General features: G+C 34.8%; 5 protein-coding genes across 7 annotated transcripts; 4 read left to right on the plus strand and 1 right to left on the minus strand.

Moving 5' to 3' along the window:
* Nucleotides 1-181: 181 nt before the first annotated feature.
* LOC111466737 (IQ domain-containing protein IQM1-like) lies at nt 182-2,602 on the minus strand. The gene is made up of 6 exons (XM_023111396.1): nt 1,723-2,602; nt 1,542-1,630; nt 1,361-1,448; nt 1,046-1,276; nt 861-962; nt 182-773 (listed from the first exon to the last, which is right to left on the minus strand). Exons 1-6 carry the CDS (start codon nt 2,377-2,379, stop codon nt 318-320), a joined length of 1,623 nt encoding a protein of 540 aa, XP_022967164.1. The 5' UTR covers nt 2,380-2,602; the 3' UTR covers nt 182-317.
* Nucleotides 2,603-5,821: 3,219 nt separating this feature from the next.
* Nucleotides 5,822-8,447, plus strand: LOC111467724 (30S ribosomal protein S16-2, chloroplastic/mitochondrial-like). The gene is made up of 3 exons (XM_023112747.1): nt 5,822-6,034; nt 6,248-6,293; nt 7,835-8,447. The coding sequence occupies exons 1-3, from the start codon at nt 5,902-5,904 to the stop codon at nt 8,046-8,048; spliced, it is 393 nt and encodes a 130-aa protein (XP_022968515.1). The 5' UTR covers nt 5,822-5,901; the 3' UTR covers nt 8,049-8,447.
* Nucleotides 8,448-9,916: 1,469 nt separating this feature from the next.
* Nucleotides 9,917-15,640, plus strand: LOC111467209. Of its 3 annotated transcripts, none has more exons than XM_023112038.1 (8): nt 9,917-10,003; nt 10,098-10,210; nt 10,660-10,778; nt 11,071-11,153; nt 12,898-13,019; nt 14,104-14,268; nt 14,451-14,544; nt 15,204-15,640. In XM_023112038.1, the coding sequence occupies exons 1-8, from the start codon at nt 9,933-9,935 to the stop codon at nt 15,400-15,402; spliced, it is 966 nt and encodes a 321-aa protein (XP_022967806.1). In that variant the 5' UTR covers nt 9,917-9,932; the 3' UTR covers nt 15,403-15,640. The 3 variants fall into 3 exon arrangements, with proteins under 3 accessions (XP_022967806.1, XP_022967814.1, XP_022967820.1); XM_023112046.1 differs by having other exon boundaries at nt 9,931-10,003; nt 10,141-10,210; XM_023112052.1 differs by having other exon boundaries at nt 9,962-9,999; nt 10,141-10,210.
* Nucleotides 15,641-16,378: 738 nt separating this feature from the next.
* Nucleotides 16,379-17,065, plus strand: LOC111496949. Its single transcript, XM_023147533.1, has one exon. The coding sequence runs from the start codon at nt 16,379-16,381 to the stop codon at nt 17,063-17,065; it is 687 nt and encodes a 228-aa protein (XP_023003301.1).
* Nucleotides 17,066-19,284: 2,219 nt separating this feature from the next.
* Nucleotides 19,285-24,989, plus strand: LOC111467611 (translation machinery-associated protein 22-like). Its single transcript, XM_023112581.1, has 7 exons — nt 19,285-19,565; nt 19,679-19,768; nt 20,695-20,747; nt 20,825-20,906; nt 20,992-21,059; nt 21,149-21,232; nt 24,560-24,989. The coding sequence occupies exons 1-7, from the start codon at nt 19,418-19,420 to the stop codon at nt 24,614-24,616; spliced, it is 582 nt and encodes a 193-aa protein (XP_022968349.1). The 5' UTR covers nt 19,285-19,417; the 3' UTR covers nt 24,617-24,989.
* The last annotated feature ends 804 nt before the right edge of the window (nt 24,990-25,793 follow it).

A 25,793-nucleotide genomic window follows, 5' to 3' on the forward strand; every position in this document is an offset into this window, starting at 1 on the left:
GACTTTCTCTAAGCTAATTTCCATGATTCTTTTTTCAGTCACCATTAAAGTTTTATTTATTAATTAAAGGTTTTTCGTTTTTTCTTCATTTTCCTTTAATTTAATATGGGGAAGAAAGTATTTAAACCTTCAACTTTTATTAACAATATATTAATCAAAAAAAAAAATTAATGCGTTATAAACGAGAAAAATTGAAGAATATAAATTAAAAAAAATTAAGTAAAAAAGAAAAACCAAGGAATCAAAAAATTGGGTTGACCACTCCCACCTATTGTTGGGCCGAGCTAGCAAAACTATAACCAACCCCAATTTTGGGCTTAACTTGCTGCAGAGATTGGAGTTCTTGGGCTTGGGTGGCCCATAAAAGTCAGCCTTGGTGAGAGCCTAATTTTTGGGCTTGGACGTGGAGATGGAATGGGCCCATAATTAACCAACGGCCCAGAGCCCACTCGAGGCGACAAGTTCACATGTTCCAGTGCTCTCGTTTGTAGCTCGGCTGGGTAGTCCCGGACGCACCCAATCCTAGGGCCAGCTCCTGTCGACCATTTACACGACAACCGTTTCGACAGATTGAGTGATTTCGCCGCCACCGCCGTCGCTTCATCCGTCTTTTCCGCCACCGGCGGCACGACGGCTTCCATCTCTACTGAATCAACGGCAAGTGATGTTTTGGCTTCATCCAATGGCGTAGATTTGAAGGAACCCTCGCGTGATTGCGGCTTCTGTTGTTCATCGATGGCCTTGTATTGACTGTCATCGTCAATCGCACACATCTGGGGGAAGGTAAGAAAGCCAATGTAAGCACATTACAATTTTCTCTCAATTTGATATGAAATTAGTTCAATGAATCGATATTTTACCTTAACGTCGGTAAGATTCACGTCGTTTTCTTTAAGGAAACTGAGGAATTCTTGGAAATTAGCTTCTGTGGGATGATAATGACCACTGTACGGCCAAATCGCCTATAAAACAAAGCATTATAAATCCCCATTTCAATTTAGAAGAAGAATTAAAGATAGGAATCGGTGGATTCAGATTTGGGTACCTGAATGACGCCGTCGTGTGCCACTAATCTTCCGGCGGCGGTGGTGGCGGCGCCGGAGAGGAAACTAGAATGCTGAAATAACCCTTTCTTCTTTTGGCCAACGTATAGAGATCTTGTAGTGCTCAAAACAAATATCCACTTCGAACCTTCTTGAGTTTCCACTATGGATCCACTCTGCTTGTAAACCAGTCTCCCATTTTCCACCACTACTTCATAGGCTTCTCTTTCTTTCTGAGAATCAAATTAAGATTGAAAGCTTTTTTAGAAGAAGCAAAATCAAATGGAACAGTGATGGTGGTGGAGAAGAACACTGACTGGGCCTAAATATTTGATGCATTGCTTTTGCAGAGTCGTTCTTGGGCACTTCTCGACGCTTAATTCCTTGCCGTCTCCGATATCCAGCCTGCGTTTATGAAGATTTAAGGTAATTTTAGACATGGGTTTGCAATTTTAAGAGGGTGTTCTTCAATTTTCTGAGTACTCAAACTTAGCTTACCAATAAAAGAAGGGCTGATTGCTCTCGCTCACGAACCATACGTCGTAGTATAAGTGTAGATTGTGGCCATAGCGATGACGGGTATCAATCTGTTACGAAATCCAAGCCCATTTGAGTTTTGAATCTTTAAGCTAAAATGCAATGAAAGGCAGAGCTTTGAGGTTAGAATTTATGAGCTTACAGCTTCAAGCCAGTGCTGAAGAGCAAGTTTTTGAGCCTTTTCGTCCTTGCTCAAACCCTTCCCTACCTTGGCTGCTCTGGTTCTGGCTCTAGCCCACCGCGAGACGGCGGTTTCCGGCTTCTCAATGTTATAAAACGAAACAGAGCTTCGTTCCAAATTGGCAAAATCAATCGCCTTCCACCATAATTCTTCCACAACCACCGCACAATCCGCAAGGTTTCTTCTTGTTCTGTAACTTTTGTAAACCTTCTGCAGCTTCACTGCTGCCGCATCCAGCTCGCTCACCGGTCTGGGAGAGTACATAATCGCCGGCTCCGGCAGAGGAACTACGGGAGTCGTCGCCGCCTTTACCCCCTGCAATCCGCCATTTTTCCCGGAGGAAACAGAGAAAGTGAATCCCCCGTCCTCAACCAGCGATTTAAAGGAAAGATTCGTTTCAAGAATCACTCTCTCTGGTTTATTCCCTTTCAGACTGTTGGGCTTGCTTCTCGTTGCTCTGTTTGTGATGGGTTCTTGATCCGTAATTTTAAAGCTGTTAGATTTCAAAGCCAAGGATCTTTCTCCATAAGAGAAACTCTGAGCTTTGCAGAGGATTACCAGCCCCTGATCTATAATTCCTTTCCAGGATGACATGAGGAGTGACAGGGATAACCCCATGAATCAAAACCCAGAAGCTTAATCGATCAAAATCGAAACAGGGTAGATTTTTTCTTGAAGGTTATTAGGGAACAAGATGGAATTATGAATCGAATTGGGTTCTTGAGCTCTGTTTTTATAGTGCACGAAACACAGAGCAAGAACTGAAGCTTTGAAAAACTGAATGGCGTGTCAAAAACAGGGAAGGTAAAATCAAAACCACGAGTTTGATTTTGTTTGATTCATTCAAAGTTCAAACCTTTTTAAGCTTTGAATCTTTGTGTTCTTTGATCTTTTATCTTTTGATTCAAAGAAGCTTAAAAACCTTTTTTTTATAATTATTTTACAAAGTATAGGCTTTATTAAATTTTATTATCATATGGTTTAAAAATTTAAATTTCAATGTTGATCTTCTATTGAAAAATCATATTAATTTTTCATTTATTCGAAAAGCTAATGTTTTTAATGTTTTCATAATTTCACGTGTCTACCTAGTTGAGCTCTAATCTTAATTTATATACATTTGACTTCTTATATCTCTTAATAAGATAAATTAGCCGACTAATTTAGTGTCAACTGTACTAAATAATTGGTTAGTTGTGGTATGGGGTCGTTTCCTCTTTTTTATATTCTTGTAATAAATGTTGGTGTGCATTAAACTTAAACCTATTAAAAAATATTTAACTAACTTTCCACTAGACGAGCATAAAATATTCAACCTATGGTGTAATTGTTGTAATTATTGTATACGTTTAATATTGAACTTATTGGTATTATCCCTTTTAAATTATGAATATGTCGAATCTCTTTAATACAAAATTACGATTTTGTTTTTTTTTAAATAATTGAGTATATATATAAATAATTTATATAAATGTTCAAAATAAAAAAGGACTAAAATAGGTTAAATTAGAAATTTAGTTTAAGATATATTTTGATTTTTTTTTAAATTGGATCAAAGTTGTCTAATAAACAGTGACGTATTTTTTATAAAGTTAAAGTCACATACTTTTTTAATAAATTTAAAAATTAAGAGACTTTTGAAGTTTATCGAATTCAATTTTCTATTACACGTGTAATTGGTCTTCTTGGTTTTAATAATTATTTTTCAAATAATAAAAAAAATTCAACTTTAATAATTATTTTATTTAAAGTGTTGTAAAATTAAAATTTTAAAAATTAGGTTGGTAATATATGTATATATATATTAGCTCCACGTGTGTTTTGAATTGAAAAGAAAAATATAAAAAAAAAAAATAAAAAAAAATAAAAATGGAAAGTGATGTAAACGGTAGACTAGTAGGTCCAAAGCCGTTTAGCTGTTTACGGCGTAAATCAGAATAAACAGATTTATAGGAAAATTAAAAAGGAACCGCGTGGCTTCCCCTCTCTCTCCAACCACACAGCTGTCGGTAGTTTGACCTTGACTTTTAATTCTAAAACGACACGTCGTATTATTAGTTCACATCGCAGTACTTATCCAACATTTATTTTTGTTACCATCCAATCATTTTTTTAAATATTATTTTTAATTTTTCGTTTTATAATATAATTTTAAAAATAAAATTAATTTCTTCTCTCTGTTTGGGGCATATTCTCGTTTTAGATATTTAAATATATTGTTTTAAATATTTAATACTTACCTTATTCTATAAAGCAATATATAATAAAGTATTTGATATTCTATTTTTAGCGTATAGTTAGTGTTTTGTATTTTAATCTTCCACTTTCTGTCACATTCACGTGCTCCTCCTTTTCTCACTCATCAACTTGAATATGTTTAGAATGTCGATCTAATAAATTATATTATCCGGTTCTTATTTAATTATTTCGTGTTTAAATAACTCGATTCAAATAAATTGAGCTATCAAACGAGTCAACTTTTACGATTGTTCTGAAAATTAAAAATGTTTGACTTTGGTAATAAATGTTACAAATGTTTGAATATTTGAATTTAGTAAGATTTTAATTATTAAATAATTCAAAAAAAAAAAAAAAAAAAACTCCAATTCAATCAAATAAAATAGAAGGTTGGATTCTGAATCGTATTTGAGCCATTCGAATTATCCGTTTAATCAATTCAAAATATTTGTCAATTATAATAATATTTTGAAACATTACTCAAATCATCCCGTAACGGAGGATAATATACCGTTTCAATTCTCGATATTTATGAATTGTCTCTCGAAGATTTTTCCGATCTAAATCTTCAAATTGACATTCTTTTACAGTTTCAACCATGCATTTGGTATCGTAAGAATACAACGATCCAATAACTAATGCTCGCTCACCTGTTTCGTGTCTATGAAAGTTGTATTGTACGAACGAAGAAGGCATGTTGCAAGAACAGAGATGAGCGTATGCAAAATTTTGTTCGGTTTAAAGAAATATTATTGGTTTTAGATCAACATATAAGAACAAGGAATTTGTTTGAAAATATACCTAAAATTTATCATATATATATATATATATATATATATATATATATATATATATTATATTTGATATTTTATTATAAATCAAATATCTAGATATTTACTTTCTACATAGTTCCATATATTATTCTTTTCATTTATTATTATTTCTCAAGCTTAAGCTAACTGCTAACAGATATTATATGCTTTAACTCGTTACGTATCGTCGTCAGTCTCATAGCTTTAAACTACGTGTTTTAGGGAGAGATTTTTACATCTTTAAGAACGTTTCGTTTTCCTCTTCAACCGAAGTGAACTAATTAATGTGGTCGTTAGTTGCTTACACATGCTTTGAATTCTCCGTTCAAAGTCTAACAGTTGTTGTTAGATGGCTAATGCAAAAATGCGGAACAACGGGGAGTTGGTGGTCTTTTCATTCGCTTTTTTAGGGTCGGTCAATACGGACTCTATTTTCCACATCTTTGTGCCCTTTAAATATCTAACAATTTTAATTATTTTACATTTTTAAAATTTGATTTTTCTAATATATCATTAAATTTTTAATTCCCTAAAAAACGTTTATATTATAGAAATACCACGTATTAATATTTACAAATTTAAGGTTTTATTTATTGAACATGATTTGTCGGATGAACATGTTTATTGTTGGACCATGTTTTTTTAATAACTATTTTAGTATTTTTTTTTTTAAAATTAATGCATTATACACTCAGTGTATTTATTATGATAACGACCAAAATGATTATTTTAATTTCTTTTTTTTTCGAATTTTAATTATTTTTTAGAAAGTGTGAAGAGTTGAATAAAATAAACGTTAAATCTAGAAAATGAATATATGCCTTCAACGCATAAGAGGTTATGGGCTTGTTTTGATAGGCCCAATGGCTGTATGTCGCATCTTATTGGGCCTACAAGATGGAAATAAGTTTGTATCATCATGGGCCACATGATAGGTTATTGGGCCTAAACCGGTTCGGTTCAATTGATCCGAATGTGAAATGATAAATAACCAGGAGCCCCCTCGGGAGGGGAGGCGGCAGGCGCGACTTCGGATAGATCTGTGTCATTTCAGTTTTTGGCGAATTTACAGGGTTTTACGAGCTCAAAAATGGTGGTGAGAATTCGATTGTCGAGGTTTGGATGCAAGAACAAGCCGTTTTACAGGGTGATGGCTGCCGATAGCCGATCTCCCAGAGACGGCAAGCATCTCGAGGTTCTAGGTTACTATAATCCCCTGCCAGGTTAATTCCTCTGTTATTTCCTTTTTTTGTTTTGTTTGTTTATTTCGAAAATGTGATTGATTACTCCCCTGCTAGCTTGGATGTTGGAGTTTAGATTCTCGATTAGGAAAACATTCGTTTTTTTTTTTTTTTTTTTTTTTTTTTTTTTTTTTTTTTTTTTTTTTTTTTTTTTTTTTTTTTTTTCTCTCCATTGATTTGAGTAATTTTGTGCAGGTCAAGATGGCGGTAAACGAATGGGTCTTAATTTTGAAAGAGTGAAGTAAGTGATTTCTTTTGATTTAAAGCTTGTTTATTCTTGAATATCTACGATTCCCGAATTTAAGTGGTGCATTGCAATTGTAAATACTAGTTTCCTTTGTCAGAATAGGATTATTTCGCCAATGCTTCTTCGATGGACTTTTAGGGAACCATTTCTGAGGCTAATATGTTTTCTGTGGTTAAATAGAGAATTACTACAACGTTAAATTCTGTCTAGTCTAACAATTTAAGCTTTTAATTACAATATGTAAAGTGGTCGAAACTTTTAGGTCTAGTGGTGAATCAACATGCTATAAAAAAAGATGTCCTATTTGATAATAGAAAAAAAGGTCCTAAATTCAAGCTCATGTTATGATACTTTCCGTCCCATTATAGCAACAAGTCGCACATTGCACTGTATGAGTCTAATTAGAATTTTGGCTACACCTGAGTGAAAATGTAAAAAAAGTGTCAATTGACTAAATTTATCTTTACTCGACAAATTAAGTTAAAAAAAGTGCCCCAGTAGTTTAGTTGATTAGGTGTTTGAGAAGTGGTTCTATTTTCTTGTGGCGGCAAAGAATTGAAAAAAGTTGGTGGTTCTTTCTGCATGTCATGGCTGGAACTTCATATTGTAAGCTAAAGTTATGTCAGGAAGCAACTTAGTTGAGCAAGGAATTGAACTATGGTGCTGGCACCAACTTGTCAAAAAGTAGCCAAGTGTGCGATTGTCTGATGGGCATGTCCATTGGTTAAGCCAGTAGGAAATGGTAAAATAGAGGGAGTGCACCAGTTAACTAGATACCTAAAGGAATTGATTATCGAGATGATGGAGACAATGAGAAATCTTTACTTTGTAGAGCATCTATGAATTTATCAAATATCAATCAGTTCTCTTATTAGGAATGTAGAATCTTTTGTTTGCTTTCATTGCATTCCTAATTTCAAGTTCTATTTAATTATTAGTAAAGATCTCAGAGGATGAAACTCGTAAGATAAATCTTTATCTTAGGATATCATTCCTATTATATGAAGGTATCATGCAATGCATAAGAGTAAACCATCATGTACAAGTCTTTAGCATTCAGCGTTTTCTCTCTAAATCGTTTCTACCCCTTCATTTTCCAAGTGTTTCTACTCTTCTCACCCTCAAATCCAATTAAAAGGGGACCCTCCTCCACTTATTTTCCAGATTATTCAGCGAGAGTGAGTTTGCTTCGAGTTTCAGCAGCCGATTTCCTTTGTTTCTCCTTTTCCTCCCCTTCCAATCGGCCTCCCACTCCCTTCTTAAGGTACCCAACTCTCCGATTTCAAGCAAAAATCCGGGGTTGAAGCTGACCAAAACCTCCCTTGCATGCCACTGTTCTGTTACCTCTACCACCTGTCGTTGGTCACAGTGTACAGCCGGCGACTCACACGTTTTATGAAAATTTATTTATTCCCTTTTTATTGAAAAAAAAATCAGATACTACATTGACTGTGCTAGTCTCCAATTTAAAGCTCATCAAGCACGATAGCATCTTAAAATTTGGAGTAACCATTTACTCTTTCCCTCCCTTTCAGATATTGGCTTTCAGTTGGTGCTCAACCTTCAGATCCTGTGCAGCGAATTCTTTTTAGAGCAGGGGTACTTCCACCACCCCCAATGGTTGCAATGGCACGTAAAGGTGGACCACGTGATACTCGTCCTGTTGATCCCCTTAGCGGACGCTTCACGACTCCACAGAAGGCAACTGATGATTCCAATAGCAGCAAAGATGGGGACGCTGATTCATAAAATTTTTCTTTAGAAAAGCCTCTGGAACAACCTGTTGTTCAGGTAATAGAGTTCAATAAATCTGTCGATTTACTTCGGTTGCAAGATGAATGGTTTTTTATGGGAAATTATGAAAGGCCGAGTATTTTCAGTTTATTCTGAAATACTAAGACGAGCCTATAGATATGATCAATAGCCAATCCCCAGTGCCAAGTATAGGGCCGTTGGACTTAGCTATCTTAATGAAGGTGAGCCATTCCATTACTTCGAGAAAACATTGTCGTGTTGTTGTATCAATTAAAATGAGATAGGATTATGATTTTGCTTCCGGGGTAGCTTTGAAAACATATCTTTGTGAACTATTAACCATTTCGTTTGCCCGTATGTGCACTGTTTTCTCAGTTGAACTATCTTCTTCAATCCTGTCATCTCTTTGCGACTCTGATTACTCCCCTAGAATGCATATGAGACAATATTTTGCTTTCAGCAAATAGGGTGTGTTAAATTACCTTGTGCTGATAAACCAGAAAGCCTTGGCCCTTGATTCCTTTTAAATAGCATACAAGCATCGTCAATTCCGCATGTAGTTGGAGCATTTTCTTGTGGGTTTAGGGTTCTTTCTTTTTCGTTTATGCTATAGTTTTCCACAGCTTGTTTCTGTTTCTTTTAAACTCAACTATATAATTGTGTACCCACTTTGTTTCAAAGGGCATCAAGAAAAATTGTTGGGCAACCTTGTTTTCGTACTTAATGTTGATGTGTAGCCGAAAGATGATGGCAGGGTACATTTTCTTTTAATGTTGATTGGAGATTTCTAATCGACATGGTAGAAAGAAGAATTACGGGTATTTAGACCAATAGAGTTTGAGTTTGATGATAACTTTCTTCGCATTTTCTCTCTTATTCTCTCATTTACGTCCTTCACATGATAATTTATAGGATCTTTGACTTGGGGTTTCTACTTGTTTTCTTATATGATACTAGATGTTCAATCAAAAATACTTTTAAATTTGAGAATCGAACGATTTCATACAGACCGAACCGAAACCGTATCAACAATTTCCTTTACAAGAAACTAAAATATATAGGAATTCATACGAAGTTTGCACAATCTGCGAAATTCTTAGTTTATTCATAATGTTCAACTCATATTCACTATATCACTGAGTCTCCGTTATGCACGTATGCAAACAATTCAACCCACTCATTTAAGCATGCTACTAATCAACATTAATATGAAATTTATGATAACTAAACTTAGATTTGTACGTCTAGGGAATCATAAAGACGTATCTATAGAAGGGCCGAACAACCATTTATCTATACTATTAGTTAGTAGTAGGCTTGAACTATTACAAATGATATTATAGCTAAATATCGGACGGTGTACCAGCAAGGACACTGACCTCCAAGAGGTGAGTTGTGTGAGATTCCTCATCGGTTGGAGAGGGGAACGAAACATTCGTTATAAGGATGTGGAAAATTCTCCCTAGTAGATGCGTTTTAAAACGAAACCTAAAAGAGAAAGCACAAATAAAACAATATCGATTAGCGATAGACTTGACCTATTACATTTATGCTTTTTGAGTACATTGGACTTGTTGTCACCGAGCCAAGTAAGAGACATTGTTTCCTCAAAGTTTGGTGGTTAATAGAACTTGGAAGCTGCTTCAATAGCTCAAAGAACTCCAACAACAACGAGTTAGGTTGAATTTCTTTGAGTAATCTAAATAAAGTTCACAATCGAGCGGAATTTAACCTTTGAAATTATTGATGTATTTTTGAAATAATATTAAAATAAGAAAAGTATTTTTGAGATTTTCTTTAAAGTTTAAAAATGTATTTTTTAAAGACAATGTGTTAATTTTGGCTAACTATTATCATTACTATTTAATTGGGAAATAAATGGTCCTAATCCTTTCACTCTTCTCGTCTCCAATTGACTGGTGTGGCAGAAACAGCACAAGAAGACGTAAGTACTCCACTTTCATCCTTTCCAAAATTTCTTGAATTCCAAAGAGTAGAAATGGAAGCACTGATCTGTAATTTTCATCCATGGACAATTTCAAGGATCTCTAGACCTTCTCCTCTGATCACATCTCCTTTCCTGCAGGCGCGATTCATTGGCTGTCGGAGCTTCGCAAGAGCCCTAAAGATGGCCCACTCTGATGTACAAACTCCCGGTAAGGGAACATTCTTACTTTCCCGCAACGTGGCAGCAAAGACACGAGTAGATTTTTAACCCTATTGATTCGTTTCTTTACTGTATTCGTTTCTGCTTGAAATTTGTCTTCATTTTATTACTGACATGAGGGGGACGGCAATACAGTGACGAATTGAAGTTCTGATGATCATAACTAATCAATAGAACATAGGCCTGGAAGTATGATTCTTGAGTTGCTTTGATTAAAGATTTATTGCCATTTTGGTGTTTGAGAGAAAGGAAAACGTGTCCTGCATTTATTGATTCTTATTGCTGATGGCTTGTTCTGATGAAACAAATATTAGGGACTAACTAAGGATAAAACCAGGATTAGGCAATTGTTACAATTTAAATTGCAAGGTTGTTAACTCGTAAGTTCTGATTATGCTTGTATAATAGTAATACTAACATGGGAGTTGGACTTCTCAGTGGCTCAGCACCAGAAAGTCATAGTACCCAACAAAAAAGGTGAAAAACTTGTGGGCATACTTCATGATACGGGATCAGCGGAGGTTGTCATTTTGTGCCATGGTTTTCGTTCGAACAAGGTTTGCTCAAGGACTTGTCATACATTTTTCCTAGTTCGGTTAATTTCAAAACCATGCTATCAATTTTGTTTTTTCTCTTCCAGTTAAAATTTGGATTCTTTGAAGTTCGTATGTGCATAGCTAAACTTGTAAGACTCTGCTTTTAGGGAAATAATGTGTGTTTCCCGTGCATGCCACATTTAATTTTACAACCATCAAATTATTGACTTTGGTGATTATGGCTGGGTGATCCAACTTGCTTATATGGCGTCACCTTGATAAACATTTAAAAGCATTTGGTTTCTATTTTCAGGAAAATGATATAAGCGTAAACATTGCTAAGACATTAGAAAATGAAGGAATCAGTGCCTTCCGTTTTGACTTTTCTGGAAATGGGTAAGCCAGGTGTTATTTAGTGTAATATTTTCCTGTTCTTCCTTCCTATTGTCTGGAATTTTATTAAATTAAATGCCTCATACCTCATTTTGTTGGCCTTTTTTAGGCTCTTAGATATTCTTTCATTTCTCTTGATGAATGCTTAGTTTCTCCTTGAAAAACTTACATATGGTCAGTTATCCTTGAATTTTTCCTGCAATAGTTTTCGCATTTTGAATGTTACTTACTGGCTAAATAAAATGGGGTAGGAGTATAGAATAGCTATAAGGGAAAGAGGCCAGCGCTTATTTTTTGGTAAGGTACTTAAAGCACCTTAAAGTGTTGGCAGCTGAACTTTTTTTTAAAAAAAAAAAGTTGTATCATCAATCAAGGTAATAATTTGCCACTCTATCACCCTTTTATAGACCGTGTCACTTTATGTGGTCCAATTATCCTCTTTATTTGCTAATTGTATGTCATGTCACATTGTCATTTAGCTAATGGCGTTAGCAACAAAAAGTACACAAAATAGAATCATAATTCAGAATTCAATGGCACAATCAAATCTTTTTTAAAGTTTATAGATTCTGACATAAACACAACCATCGAAACTTAGGGACTTGACTTGTAATCTAACATAAAATTATCATTTGGCTCTTTTATCTAGAGGCATAGAATAAAGCATAAATGTCCAAATATGACCTTGAGGCCAAGTTATCATGTTTTATGCATGGGGAGCTGAGGATGATCAAAATCATTTGGACATTCAAATCTTTTTTAAAGTTTATAGATTCAGACATACACACAACCATCGAAACTTAGGGACTTGACTTGTAATTTAACATAAAATTATCATTTGGCTCTTTTATCTAGAGGCATAGAATAAAGCATAAATGTCCAAATATGACCTTGAGGCCAAGTTATCATGTTTTATGCATGGGGAGCTGAGGATGATCAAAATCATTTGGACATTCAAATCTTTTTTAAAGTTTATAGATTCAGACATACACACAACCATCGAAACTTAGGGACTTGACTTGTAATTTAACATAAAATTATCATTTGGCTCTTTTATCTAGAGGCATAGAATAAAGCATAAATGTCCAAATATGACCTTGAGGCCAAGTTATCATGTTTTATGCATGGGGAGCTGAGGATGATCAAAATCATTTGTTATTTCAGTGCCCTTTACAGTAGGCATTGTCGGTATTCATTATTTGAGTACCCTAGTTTTTCATGGCTATGGATAGATCAGCAAAAGGGAATCTATCGGTAATTGAAAAATTCTAAGATGATTTTTTACTACTCTGGCAATCCTATGGGGATTATGGTTTGAGAGAAATAAAGCGGTTTTCAATGAGAAGCAAACACTGTAGAAAGAGGTGTTTGATATGGCTAAACATTGTTCTTCTTGGTTTCCTGTATCTAAGTCCTTTCATAATTATACTCTAGTTGGTTCAGATTGGTATGATTTTCTGTAAGCTCTTAGTGGGAGTTTTGTTTTTTACTGTATATCTTTTTTGCATCAATCCAAATGTTGCTCGTCTCAAAACAATATATTGGCTGTGAATGGAAATGTTATAAGTTTATTCATCAAACCTCTTCTACTGCTGTGAATGGCAGTCTGTAAACTCCTAGTTGGATTTCTATTTTTTATTGTATATATTCGCTACATCAAACAATATATTGGCCGTGAATGCAGTATTGTAAATATTTACACCAAACCTTTTCTCGAACTGGTTTTCTTGTGAATATTTTCTTACAGGGAAAGCGAAGGTTCGTTTCAATATGGTTATTATCATGGAGAGGCTGATGACTTGCATGCAATAATCCAATATTGGCGTGCAGCAGGCCGTGTCATAAGTGGAATCCTTGGGCATAGTAAAGGTTGCCAATTCCTTCTCTGTGCTCAACACCAAATAAGTTGTAGATAATATCTGAGGCCAAAATTATATTTAAAGTTGAGAGGGATCCATCTCAACTTCCAAGCTAGATTGTGATTTAGTAATTACTTTTTTTTATCTCATAGGCTAGGAATTGAATGATAGGTTCATATTGCATTGTGCATCTACATGGTAGAATGTGTTTTTATAATAATTTGAATCCAGGCCCTTACGAAATAATAGAGGCAAAGGCTATGAAGTCATTGCCAGAGTACTGGGACTAAGTTTTATTTGCCTTTTAAATTCCCATTCCTTCGGGGAATACTAGTGTTGTAAACAGAGTAGCCAGTCCGTGGATTAGGAGATGCTTTGCTCTATTTCTCATGCACTAGAATATTTGCATTACTTATTTATTTTGACATTGATGCAGTTTGAACTTTCAAGCGTTGTAAAGTTCACATTGTCAGCATTTAAGGATTCTTGATTTAGTATAGAAGCGTTGTAAAGTTCACATTGTTAGCATTTAAGGATTCTTGATTTAGTATAGAAGCGTTGTTTTAGTTCACATTGTTACGGTGTTTTCTTAATTTGGCATAACTTTTGGACTCATGAAATGCCTGCTTTTGGTTAATTAAAATCACTCCTAAACTTTTTATTTTTCCATGATGTTTGGCTATTGAACACAAATGCTTGAGGTTTTCAAATTACCTAAGAAAGCAATTTAAAATGCTTAAGGGTATCATTTAATATTGTTATTATTATTATTATTATAATATATTTTCTAAAGGTGCTTATAAAAAAATGATCCGTTTCAAAACACTACTATTATTTCAACATTTTTTCCGTAGACTATATGACCTTCACTGGATATCATGAACTTCACCAAAATAGTCTTGATATTTAAAGGAAGTTGCAGTGTTTTATTAAGCATGAAGTGAAATTTGAAGTTGAATTGTCTGTTTTGTTCAAGTATGTTTAACAGAGTATGGAATACCCAGATCAACCAACGCAATATTTCTGCTACTAAATTAACAGTTCTTGCAATTTCTTTGAAATAAGTGCTTTAGTTATGAATAAATTAAATGCAGGGGGTGACGTGGTGCTTCTGTATGCTTCCAAGTATCAAGATATCAATTTTGTTATCAATGTTTCTGGACGTTATGATCTGAAAAAAGGTATAAAAGAACGCTTGGGGGATGAATTTATGGAAAGAATTGAAAAGGAAGGATATATTGATGTCAAGAATAAGAAAGGTATCTATATTGCAATTATTTTCAAATTTTCTGGGTTGAGTTATTCTCCAGTCATATTTTCTGCAGTAAAACTTATGTCTCAAAAACTTTAATTGGGGCATTTCCATACATATGAAACAGTCTCATTGCATGTTTAAATCACTATTTGGTTAAAATTGTTTTTTTTTTTTTTTTTTTTTTAGGAAAAGTAGACTATCAAGTGACGTGGGAGAGCTTGAAGGATCGCCTAAACACTGATATGCATGAAGCTTGTCTTCTAATCGACAAAGAATGCAGGTAAGGGCGAGTCGATCAATTCTCTTTACGTTTCCTTTCCTCATATTTGCCTTACTGCATAATCAGTTACCTGTTCACTTTGAAAAGTTTGTTGAGATATTTCCTTTGGACGTTTCTATTACTGTGTCATTGATCAACTCTCTGGATGCCTCAAATTATGGAGATTGGGTTTCTGTGTAAAGTTAGCACAACTGTTTCTTGATTAATGTATTTTGAGCGTTGAGGTACCAGGTTGAGGATGTTGGGAGGGAGTCCCACATTGACTAATTTAGGGAATGATCCTGGATTTATGAGTAAGGAATACATCTCCATTGGCATGAGGTCTTTTGAGAAAGTCTAAAACAAAGTCATGAGAGCTTATGCTCAAAGTGGACAATATCATACAATTGTAGAGAGTCGTGATTCCTAACACACCAGCCATTTGTTAAGGAGCCAAGCAGTCTGACTCATTGACTCACTGGCCTAAATATAATTGTCAAGATTTTTTTTTTTTATTTTGCTGGATAAATGCTCAATCTTCCTCTGTTCTATAAGATAGATTAAATAATAGGAAAAGTTCAAAAATCTTATTGGATCAGGCATATCTTTGTATAAACTATCTTTCCCATATTTGGTGGGAACCCAGAAAACATTAACTGATTAATGATGATATTTGATAGGGTGTTCACAGTCCATGGATCTGCTGATGAAGTAATCCCTGTTGAAGATGCATTTGAGTTCGATAAAATCATACCGAACCATAAGTTACATGTCGTAGAAGGTGCCAATCATTGCTACACCTCACACCAAACAGAGTTAGCCTCAATTGTTCTGAATCTCATTAAAACAAGGCTGCCGCATTGCAAGGATGGTGCTTGAGCAAGTTCTTCCAGCCTGCATTCAGGTTCCTGCTGGATCTTTTATTAGTTGCGCCCATGAATAATTACGTTTATGTTTTGCTGATTAAGTTCAACTGATTTCTAATTCTGTGTGGTTCGATCGACCAAAGCTAACCTCCTTCCATTCATTCCTCAATAATACAATGGATTTGTTCAATCAAATCTGGAGTGAGATTCAAACTTCTGAACTTCTAATCAAAATATCTTTACGTCTTTCGTATAGACGGAGCGCATTGCATTTTAGGTAAAGTTTCAAAAAGGGCCCTCCATGGAATCACTCTTAGAAAGTTGGTTCTAGTGTTTTGTTATTAAATTATATTTGATATTCCTTCTACTTTTTGATTGCAACTTCTGTGTATCTGAATTTCACTTTGAGATTAAAAGGTTCTTCATTCTTCATCTTTGTTTAATAAAATAATCATTTCTAATAATGAATTGGTTTGTTCCTGCAATAAGATACTGAAAAATAATTAGATATTAATTTGTCGATCGACATTAAACCATCTTTAAGATTTACGAACTCAATTGAGCATTTTTTCGAACATTAAAATCATACAAAATATACAACATGATCTTTTAAGAACTTTTATGATAAAGATATAAAAGTTTTTTATTATGTTTTAGAAAATCGAAAAATAGATTAGAAAAAGTAATTTAAAGTTATGTAATTCTTTTTTATAAAAAATTACACACACAATAAATATTTCATTACAAAATAATTATTGTTTTAAAGTGACAATAATTAACATATATATATATATAAACAGTAAATAAGCATGTTTTATTCAAGTCCATCAAATCCAACCAACCCAAATTATTTTCCACGCAAATTTAAATAAAGGCACATAAGAAAAGTACTCTTTACTATAAAATTTCTCATCCTCAATCATAAAAACCTCCCCCAATCTCCACCATAAACCCTCCATCGCCGCCGTCGTTACCACCGCAATTCCGACATGTGGACTTCTTTAGCCACTTGGGTCACCCCCACCTCCCTCTTCATCCTCATCAACGTCGTCATCGCCACCATCGTCATCACTTCCCGCCGCCATCTCCACGACGGCCCCGCCCTCCTACGCCACCCTTCTGTCCTAGACAGAGTCAAGTCCTTCAACCTCTACCCCTACCACTCCGACCACCACCCCAATCCAGACCCTCCAACCCGACTCGACCGAGCTCCATCGGTGTTGGATCGCCTCAAATCCATCACCCTCTACAGATCCGATTCAAACGACGAACCGGAAACGCCACAGTCGGCAGCAGAACAGAGCCTGGAAAAGACCCACCACGACCATTCCATCAGCCGGAGAAAATCCAACACCGAACCCCACGCTCCGACGACGAGCTTCCGGGCGAAATTGCAGAAATCGCTGAGTGAGAAGCTATCATGGACGTCGTTCACTAGGGTGGATACAGCGGCGCAGGACGAAACAGAGGAATCAGTAAGCGAAATTGAACGGCGTCGTCCGGCGACAACGATGGCGGAGATTGGAGAACCAAAAGCGCTGGAAACTGCCGACGAGGAGGAGGAGGTGGATGTGAGAGCTGACGATTTCATAAACAAGTTCAAGCAGCAGCTGAAATTGCAGAGGCTGGAATCTCTGTTGCGTTACAGAGACATGATTAAAGGCAAAAAACATTAAGCCCCCTCTTTATCTTCTTTCACATCTGATCGAATTTTTCATTTCAGTTCTTGATTTAAAAAAATAAATAAATAAATAAATCCCCCTTCTCTGTTTTTTTTTTCTTGTACAAACTCTGTTTTGTGAGGTTTGTTGGTCTGATTTCGTAGGTTTTTCTGTCTGAATGGAACACAGCCGCCATTAATGGCGGAAAGAAATTAATTATCAGCTGTCGTTGTCACGAAAATTAGCCAAATTTTGGACCTTCCGGCGGTTGGGGTTGGACTGGATTGGGTTGCATTTATAAAAATTAAATTTGATCAATTTGCATTTTACTATTATAACCTTTTTCAAATTCACTAAATTTAATAAAATGGAGATCACTCAAATACTTCCTTTAGTAATTTTAATTTTAATAAACTCGCTTAATTTCAAATAATAAATAAATAAATATCTAATTTTAATTCATTCTAATACTTATAATTTTTAAAAATTTTAAATTTAAGCGGGTAGATTTTTAATAAATCTTAAAATCAATCTAGATCCGTCTGTCCCAGAGTCAAAGTTATTTAAGAAAGATATCGATATAGATGTTGCAACGTTACTCTTTTAGATGAGGAGCTATAATTGTCGTTTAGTTTAATCTTTTATGTGATGAATGTAATTGATAGATTTTGCACTATTTTACTTTAGAACCGGAGAATATATTATTATTTTTGTATATAAATAAAAAATAATTATTATTTAATTTATTTTAATAAAATTAAGTATTAACAAACGCATAAACCCTCTTAAATTTCATGTTAATTAAATAATTTATTTATTTATTTTGTTAAAAGTGTATTAAAATTAAAATGAAAAATAATAATTATAGTTTAATGTAATTTTCTAAATCTTTTAAAATTTCATAAAATGTAAATAATAATATTTATTTAAAAAATATATTTTAAAGTAAAATTAATTATAGACTAGGGGTTATTATTGCAATTTTTTTTTAAAAAAATAAGCTGTTTGTTGATAAATAAATAAATATAATTGTTGGAAAAATTATTATAGTAACTTGGTATTTATTAATTATTAGACATTTCTCAATTTATTACAATTGTCGGTCCAATTACTATGGGAAATATTATTTTTTATTTAATATCTTTTAAAGACTATAATGTCACCAGATATTTATTTTATATATTGTGACGTTGATTTTGTTTTTATATATATGTACTTATTTGGTAAGCTCATATTCTAATTCTATTTTAGCATATTCTTTTTATATGTTATAAATAAATAAATAAAATTTTGAAATTATTATTTACTTGTAAATTATTAATTGGCATCTATTTTTATTAGATAAAATAAAAATAAAAAAAATCATATATTCGTTAGATAATTATAAACTTTAACCTTCTAATTTTATCTTCAATACTTAAATTGATATTAATCATTCTCCCGTTTTTTAAAGACCGAAGACTATCTCCCAAATCGACACCAGTCCTCATGCTTTATCCTTACTCACGTGTATTCCAGAAAAAATTCTAAGAAATCGCTAAATATAAAATTATTCTAAATAAAGCACATTTAACCATAAAATTCATATGATTGAGTCATGGAAAAGGAACATATACCTTGTTAGTATAGTTAGTGACTTTCAAAGATATACATGAGTATTTTGGCCAACCCTGACTTTGGTTGGGGAGGGCGAGGTGATCAAATTTCCTTTCCCACTGAATAAATTTTAAAATGGGATAATTTGAATTCACGGTAGCTACTCCTCGAGCCAAATTTATGGCGTTTTTTGTTCTCCGTGCATGATAAGTGTCACAATCACACTCTTGCGGTAGCGGGATAACGATTTTGTGGCACTTGTACTAAATCAACGAACAAGTCATCCATATAAAATTCAGACTTTGCAGACAATATTTGCGTATGCTCGAGTCTAGAGTCACATTTGAAAGAAAATATTTTTAAAAACCCGAGCGAGGAAAAACGTTGAAAATAATTTTAGAAAAAACAATGTTATAAACTAAAAGTGAGTAGGCAACGACGACTTCGATATCATATAACTATAGATATTTTTGATCGATGGGTAACTAACACAAATATTAATTTCAACAAATGATTTATATTTATGATTTTCCATAAAAAAAAAAAAACATGATAATTAGATAATGTATAGATCATCACATTTAATTAAAATACTTTAATGTAATTTAGAATATTTAGAATATTATATATTTTAGAAAATAACATTCCGACGCAACTCCTTCACTGTTCATTGCCTCTCGAATCTCATTCAGGCAACAAAAAGGAAAGGGACCGAAAAACCCTGTCTTCCGCACCGAAAGGGGGCTGAGAGGCTGTGCTTGAGGTGCTCCAATGGCAGATAAACCCCAACCGATACGCGTTTTGTACTGTCCAATCTGCAGTTTGCCGGCCGAGTATTGCGAATTCGGTCCCGATTTCGAAAAATGCAAGCCCTGGTTGATCCAGAATGCCCCCGATCTCTATCCCGATCTCCTCAAAGGTCATTTGTATTCCCAAACCCTAAGAGTCTCTTATTTAGTTTCTCTCAATGTATTAATTGTTAGTTCAAATCCGAGTTTATCGACTAAATTTTCTTTCTTTCTCTGTTTGTAGAGGCCAATGGGAAGGAAGTTGGTGAAGTTTCTAATCAACTGCAGTCGACCTGTATCTCATCTGCTGCTGGCGATGGAGCCGCTTCTTCAGGTTAGCTTGTCAATATATTTATATATATGTGTGTTCATGCGTGTGTTTGTATCTATATGTGTATAGTTTTTTTGTTTTGTTGTATTTACATGCTAGGTTCACTTGAATATGTTGGAAGCTACTGCCCTCAACGTTAATGTTTTCTTTTTTATTTTGATTTTTTCGTGAAATTCTTACCAGGCCTAATACTACTTAGTTCTCTGAGAAACCCATTTTTAGCATTGCAATGTAGGGTAGTGGACCCTCAATTTACTCTCCAGTATTAGGTTTTAGGCGGTTTTTTTTTTTTTTTTTTTTTTTTTTTTTTTTGATTTCGNNNGTGTCCGGTCTTGTGCACGCTCCTAAACTAATATCACGAAAAAGTTATTGATCCTACTACATTTAGTTGACATGGAAACACATAGGATATGAAATCCTAAGGTGACCACCATGGTTTTGGCTGTACTTAATAAGCACTTTTGAGACCCTAGAACATGAATAATCTTTTCCATTATTTCGACCTCACTTGAACATGGTATGTTCTATAGTTTGTACACCTCTGTCCTTGAATTCTAAAAAATAAATAATCTTTTCCATTATTTGGTTATGTGAGGAAAGATATAATAATATGATTACCTGCCTAGAGTTAGTGTTCCCGATATTGGAATTTTGCGGATAGTTGAAAATAGATCACTTAAGATCAGCAGGATTAATAAAGTAATCCCATTAAACATTTTTACCCTTTTGTCAGTTGGGTTGCGTTTGTATGGCTCTTCTCAATGTAACTTTTGATTTGATTGTCTTGTGTCTGACATCTTCTGCTTATAATGTATGTTAACCAACATTTTCTTTTCCATTATTGTTTAATAATAATTTTATATTTGTTTGGTCTAAATGTACGACTTATAGCTCTAGTTACTCTTTTCTCTTTTGGTGGAGAACTGCAGCACCTAAGAAAGAGGAAGTAAAACGTCTTCCTGGTGGCAAGATAAAGAAAAAAGTAAGTTTTAAACTCAGTTCTGTTGTCACTCCACAACAAGACGTGATGAATCTCATTTGTTGGTTTTTTGCATGTAGGAGAAACAAGAAGTTGTAATTGAGAAGGTAACACGAAATAAGAGAAAGTGTATTACAATTGTTAAAGGGTTAGACCTTTTTGGTGAGCAATACTTTGTTTTCTTTCCCTATTTGCCATATCTTTATTGTTACAATAGTTTCCAATAACATTCTCTGACTGGATTTAGGAGTTAAACTTAGTGATGCTTCGAAGAAACTTGGGAAGAAGTTTGCGACGGGGGCATCTGTGGTCAAGGTTATTAACTTCTGGTGCCATGATATAAGTATCTTTTTCTACTTTAGATGCCTCTTGATATCTCATCATCTGTTTAATGCTTGGTTTAGGGGCCAACTGAGAAAGATCAAATCGATGTTCAAGGGGACATATTCTATGACATTGTGGATTTCATTACTGAAACTTGGCCTGATGTAAGATTCTAATTCATCATTAATATTGGGGAGAAAAGCATATACGTGCCCCCCATTGCCTCTTAGCTCATTCCAAAACCGTACTTGAATGTCGTTCTTTTACTCTTTACCTTATGTTTTTGAACTTGGTTTGATTATTTCTGATATGAATTGCACATAAATTATAGTGGATTCTGGACAGTTTTAAAAAATGGTGACATTTTCAACTTCTAATGCTAGGAAGGTTGGTATTTTTTTGTTTTTTGTTGTTTTTTTTTTCCCTTTCTGAAACTACTATATAAAAGGTCTATATTTAATTATATTTCTTGATTATATAGTGATTTAACACAAAGAGAAAAAAACAAACGAAAGAAACAACTTTATTGAAGATTTAGCTTTGTTGGTGCAACTGTATTTTGTATCCTGAGTTCTTAGCATTCACAGCCATTCGTTGATATTAAACTATTGTTGCATGCACAAGAGACACCCAGTAAAGGACTTCAGTGTTGAATTGGCTCTATGTATATTAATCTAGCTCTAATGTTTGTATATAATGGCATTAATAACAAATATAAAGTCATATGTTCTCCTACAAAATCAAAGCCCTATCTTCCCACCAATTTGATTCCCTTAATTCCCATCTACTAGCCACTTGGGTACAACTGAATAGTAACCACATCATACCCCCCGTCTGCCTAACCATAAAACGAACTTGGAGATCTTGGGTTTGCTATCAGACATTGATGCTTGTCAGTTATTCCCCCAATTCTCTCCAATACAGAGCAGGGTCCGAAGTATCAAGTTGCTACGCTATCATTGAGTAGCCAGTGATGATTGTCAGTGAGTTCATCAAAAGTCTCCGATAGATTGTGTTTCCCATGGCTGGTGATTCGAACCAATAAGCACCACTTCCAATATTAGATTGCAGTTTCCTGGTTGTACATGTTGAAATTCCTTTGTAGATATGATCCTTTTGCAATATTATCACAATTCTTTTCTCAATTCCCTCCAATTTCTGATAAATAAAAATCTCCGTCCAATTCACTAAGCTTTGGACCAAAGAAAATCTTGGCTCTCATTTTCATTGGGCGAGACAAGGGTAGTCCCATTAGGCTCATCCTCCACTGTGGCAATGTTACGCCTGTCCTATTCTCCCACCCTGTCTCTTTCTCTCTCTCTCTAAATCTGTGCTGGACCTTGGCATCAATTAAGCATTGAAGTTGGTGTCAGTTTGTGAATGGGTAATGGGTAGGCTCCTTCCTGATTCTTCTTGAAGAATTGGTTGAGTGGACTGGGACTGTAAATATTTGTAGATTGGTCCTTCAAAAATCTAGTTTGACCCTTTTTTACTTCATTGGAAAAATAATTGTTTGAGCTTTAGGCCTTAATCTTCAACCGTACTTAAGAGTATTTTCATAATCCTGCCATGTGTGTTTTGTTAATTATTCTTACCTCCCTGATATCTGGTTTGTAGTTATGTGTTACAATCTTTTTTAGGGTTATTGTTTTAGATGCATTACCAGCAGTTTCATTTTCTTAAATCTTAATGAAAACTTCTGTCTTTTAGAAAATAAAAATCTCAAAATTTTCGTTGATAGTCTCACATGATTCCTTTCTGGTGTCTGCAAATTCCCTGTACATTGGCCCTTATGGAGAGTTGAATTGTGATAGCAATGATACCTTGGGCTCTAGTTAACCTTGTAGTGATGACCATATGTTTGCCCATTCAAACTACATTGGACACAATCTTATGGCTTCCTTTAGCTTCTCAACCTCAACCATGCAGTTTGAGGCAGAGTTGATTGGCTTTGGATATCCAGCATTCAAAATTGTCCTTTTGAACGGAAGAATTCCAATCTTTCCTTTAGTGCACTGGGATTCAGGTATTCACAACTCGTTGCACAATTCCTTTGGTCCCTGCCGAGAAGTTAGGGGTAGGTGTTTTCCCACTTCACACTCTACCTCAATTTTAAATTGGAGACAAATTTCTCAATAACAAAGAATTTCTCAGGTTTGTCAATGATATTTACACTCTCGTTAGTAGCTGGTAGCTTCTGTTGGTCAGAATTGAACTTTCACTTCCATCGCTCCTGCCACCAAATTGACTTAAACAAGATTATTCCTCTTTTTTATGTTCTCTTGACACACAGACATTATATTTAATTCTTTTGGGAAAGATGATACAGGAAATTCAGGAGGCCTGTTCTGTGTGCCAAGAATGCTGGCTTTCAACTACCCACGTCCGTCTCTCCTTCACTTTCTTCTCCCATTCCTTCTCTCTGGCTAATTCCGAATGTCCAATCCATAAAACTAACTAAAGTTATTATTGGACCTTTAGCCTTACGCATCACATTTCTACAATCACATTCAAGGCATCTTACCAAAACTCTTTTCTTGATGGGTTACTCATTTGGGCCCCTCTATACTAATATAGCATTAGTATACCATATTGGTGGCCTGGAAGGCTTAATCCATTTTGTTCCAAGTAATTGTTGGATTTGGGTTCCTCCTTTTTCCCTTTTCAATTGGGTAGTGCTGTGTAGACCTTCTTGTAGTGCTAAAATTCAACACGGTGAGTCAAAAGGATTATTTGATTGTACATACACTTATGCTTGGGTCTAGTGTGGTAGATTAAATAGATGGTACTTTAATTTTTGTCTTTTAACCATAAAGTAGGTTTCAACTTGGTTATTTGCCTTCCCCCCCCGTCTTACAACTATTATTTACTTTTAATGGTCTTTTCCATCTACATGGGGCCTGCCATTGTCATGATGGATTGTCACTGATGAGGTTTAGACAATTTTGCATATTACTGGATTAGAAGTTGCAAACAAATAATCGTTCAGAAGAAATTATAATATATCAACTAGGTCATAGATTAACTAGCCATTTCATTAGTGATACATATAGCTCCTCTGTAGATGTCTTCTTTTTGAACACCACCTTCAACTTGAACTTCACCTTTTGAACCTAGTATTTTACCCATTTTGCAGTCATTTACCAAGCAATAAGTAACAGTGAAATTAAAAGCAACAGTATGTTTTTTTTGTTCTAATGCAAAAAATGGTGCCCTTTATATTTGCTTTCATATGCTTGATACTTGATGAGACTTCTTTTTGAAAAAGTTTTGTCAACGTTGCTTTTAGTATTTTATTGCTTACCTTATCTCCTTGCTAACTGTACTATCTGTTGTTCCTCTTTCATTTTTCCGTCCTCCTTCATCATCATTTTTTACCAGTCATAATTATGAGGACATAAGATATATTTGGAAATTTTTAGGGTGGAATCCAGCGGGATAGTGAGCTTGTTTAAATATTATACATGCCTCTTAATCCGTTGTTGTAACAGGTTCCTGAAACTGCAATTTTCTTCATCGAAGATGGGAAAAAGGTTCCTGCTGCTTGACAAGGAAATCATGGGAAACAAAAGTTGGGACTTTTGTGCATCCTTTTCCCTACTTGTGCGAGTCCTACTAAGATTCGACAAGTGGCCATTACAGTTCTTTTTTTTTTGTTAAAGTTCCAAAAAGCTATGTATTGGATCATGAACTTTTTGTCCCACTTTCTTCAATCGTTGTAGCGTTTCCTCGGGAGATAAGCTTATTGATTTTGTTCTTTTTATTTATTTAAAAAGAAGAAGAAGAAGAAAAAAAAATCTTGGTCAATGTCTGTTCTAACTCATGAGTGCTCTGTATAGAGGTCTATCCTAATCTTGTATTCTTTTTCATACACTTCACAGAAATAACTCAAGACACGTGTCTCTCCATATTTCCTCCCCACTTTTTCGAAGTGCAAACTGATATCGTCTCTTTTGCAGTTGGGAACTTGTCAAAGCGTTGTTTTCAGGAACAGTAAAACTTGACAGCTTGTATCATTATACTCTGCTTTATGGGTAAAGGGGAGTGTAACACTAGAAATTCAACAAAACAAATTATGGTCGAACTTGATTCGTTAATTGTGGCATATATTTTGTGCATAAGAACCTAATATGTTGATGTTCAATGGTTGCTTTGCTTAGCCTTTTAGCATATGGAGGAGCACTAAGGAGATGATGCTGGTGAAGAAACTTTTGAAGTCCCATCTGATTATGACACATTGCGTGGTCAAAAGCCAAGGTAGAGTTCTGAAAAACCCTTGGCTCAATTAGTGTCCCTTTAAGGTAGGATGTTGAGAAAGTCAAACCTGGGGTGAGGGTCACATTTTGGAAAATGCCCTGATTTGATAGGATAGTGCAGGTCTGCGGATGTTGTCTGCCTTGTTACAAAAGAGCACAATCAACACTTGTGTGCGTGTGCGTGTTGTCGATTAGGTAATAGAATAGAATATAGAAAGCTGACTTCTTCTGGCCCTTTTGCGTGCGTGTTGAGTGTGCTATTATGGGGCGCTGTGCGCTGATGGATGGTCGGCGCCTGCTTGTGGTTGGTATTGCAAGCTACAGAGTTGGCATTGCATCGGTACAACAAGTCTTATTATAATACTGTTCTTTTGTGGTATTTCTGTGTGTGTGTGTGTGTGTGTGTGTCTGTGGGTGTGAGTGCCCCTTTCTCTTCCCTTTGCCCTTTGCTTGCTTTCTAATAGGCTAC

Source organism: Cucurbita maxima, unplaced genomic scaffold (assembly GCF_002738345.1).
Source record: "Cucurbita maxima cultivar Rimu unplaced genomic scaffold, Cmax_1.0 Cma_Scf00002, whole genome shotgun sequence".
Taxonomy (NCBI): domain Eukaryota; kingdom Viridiplantae; phylum Streptophyta; class Magnoliopsida; order Cucurbitales; family Cucurbitaceae; genus Cucurbita; species Cucurbita maxima.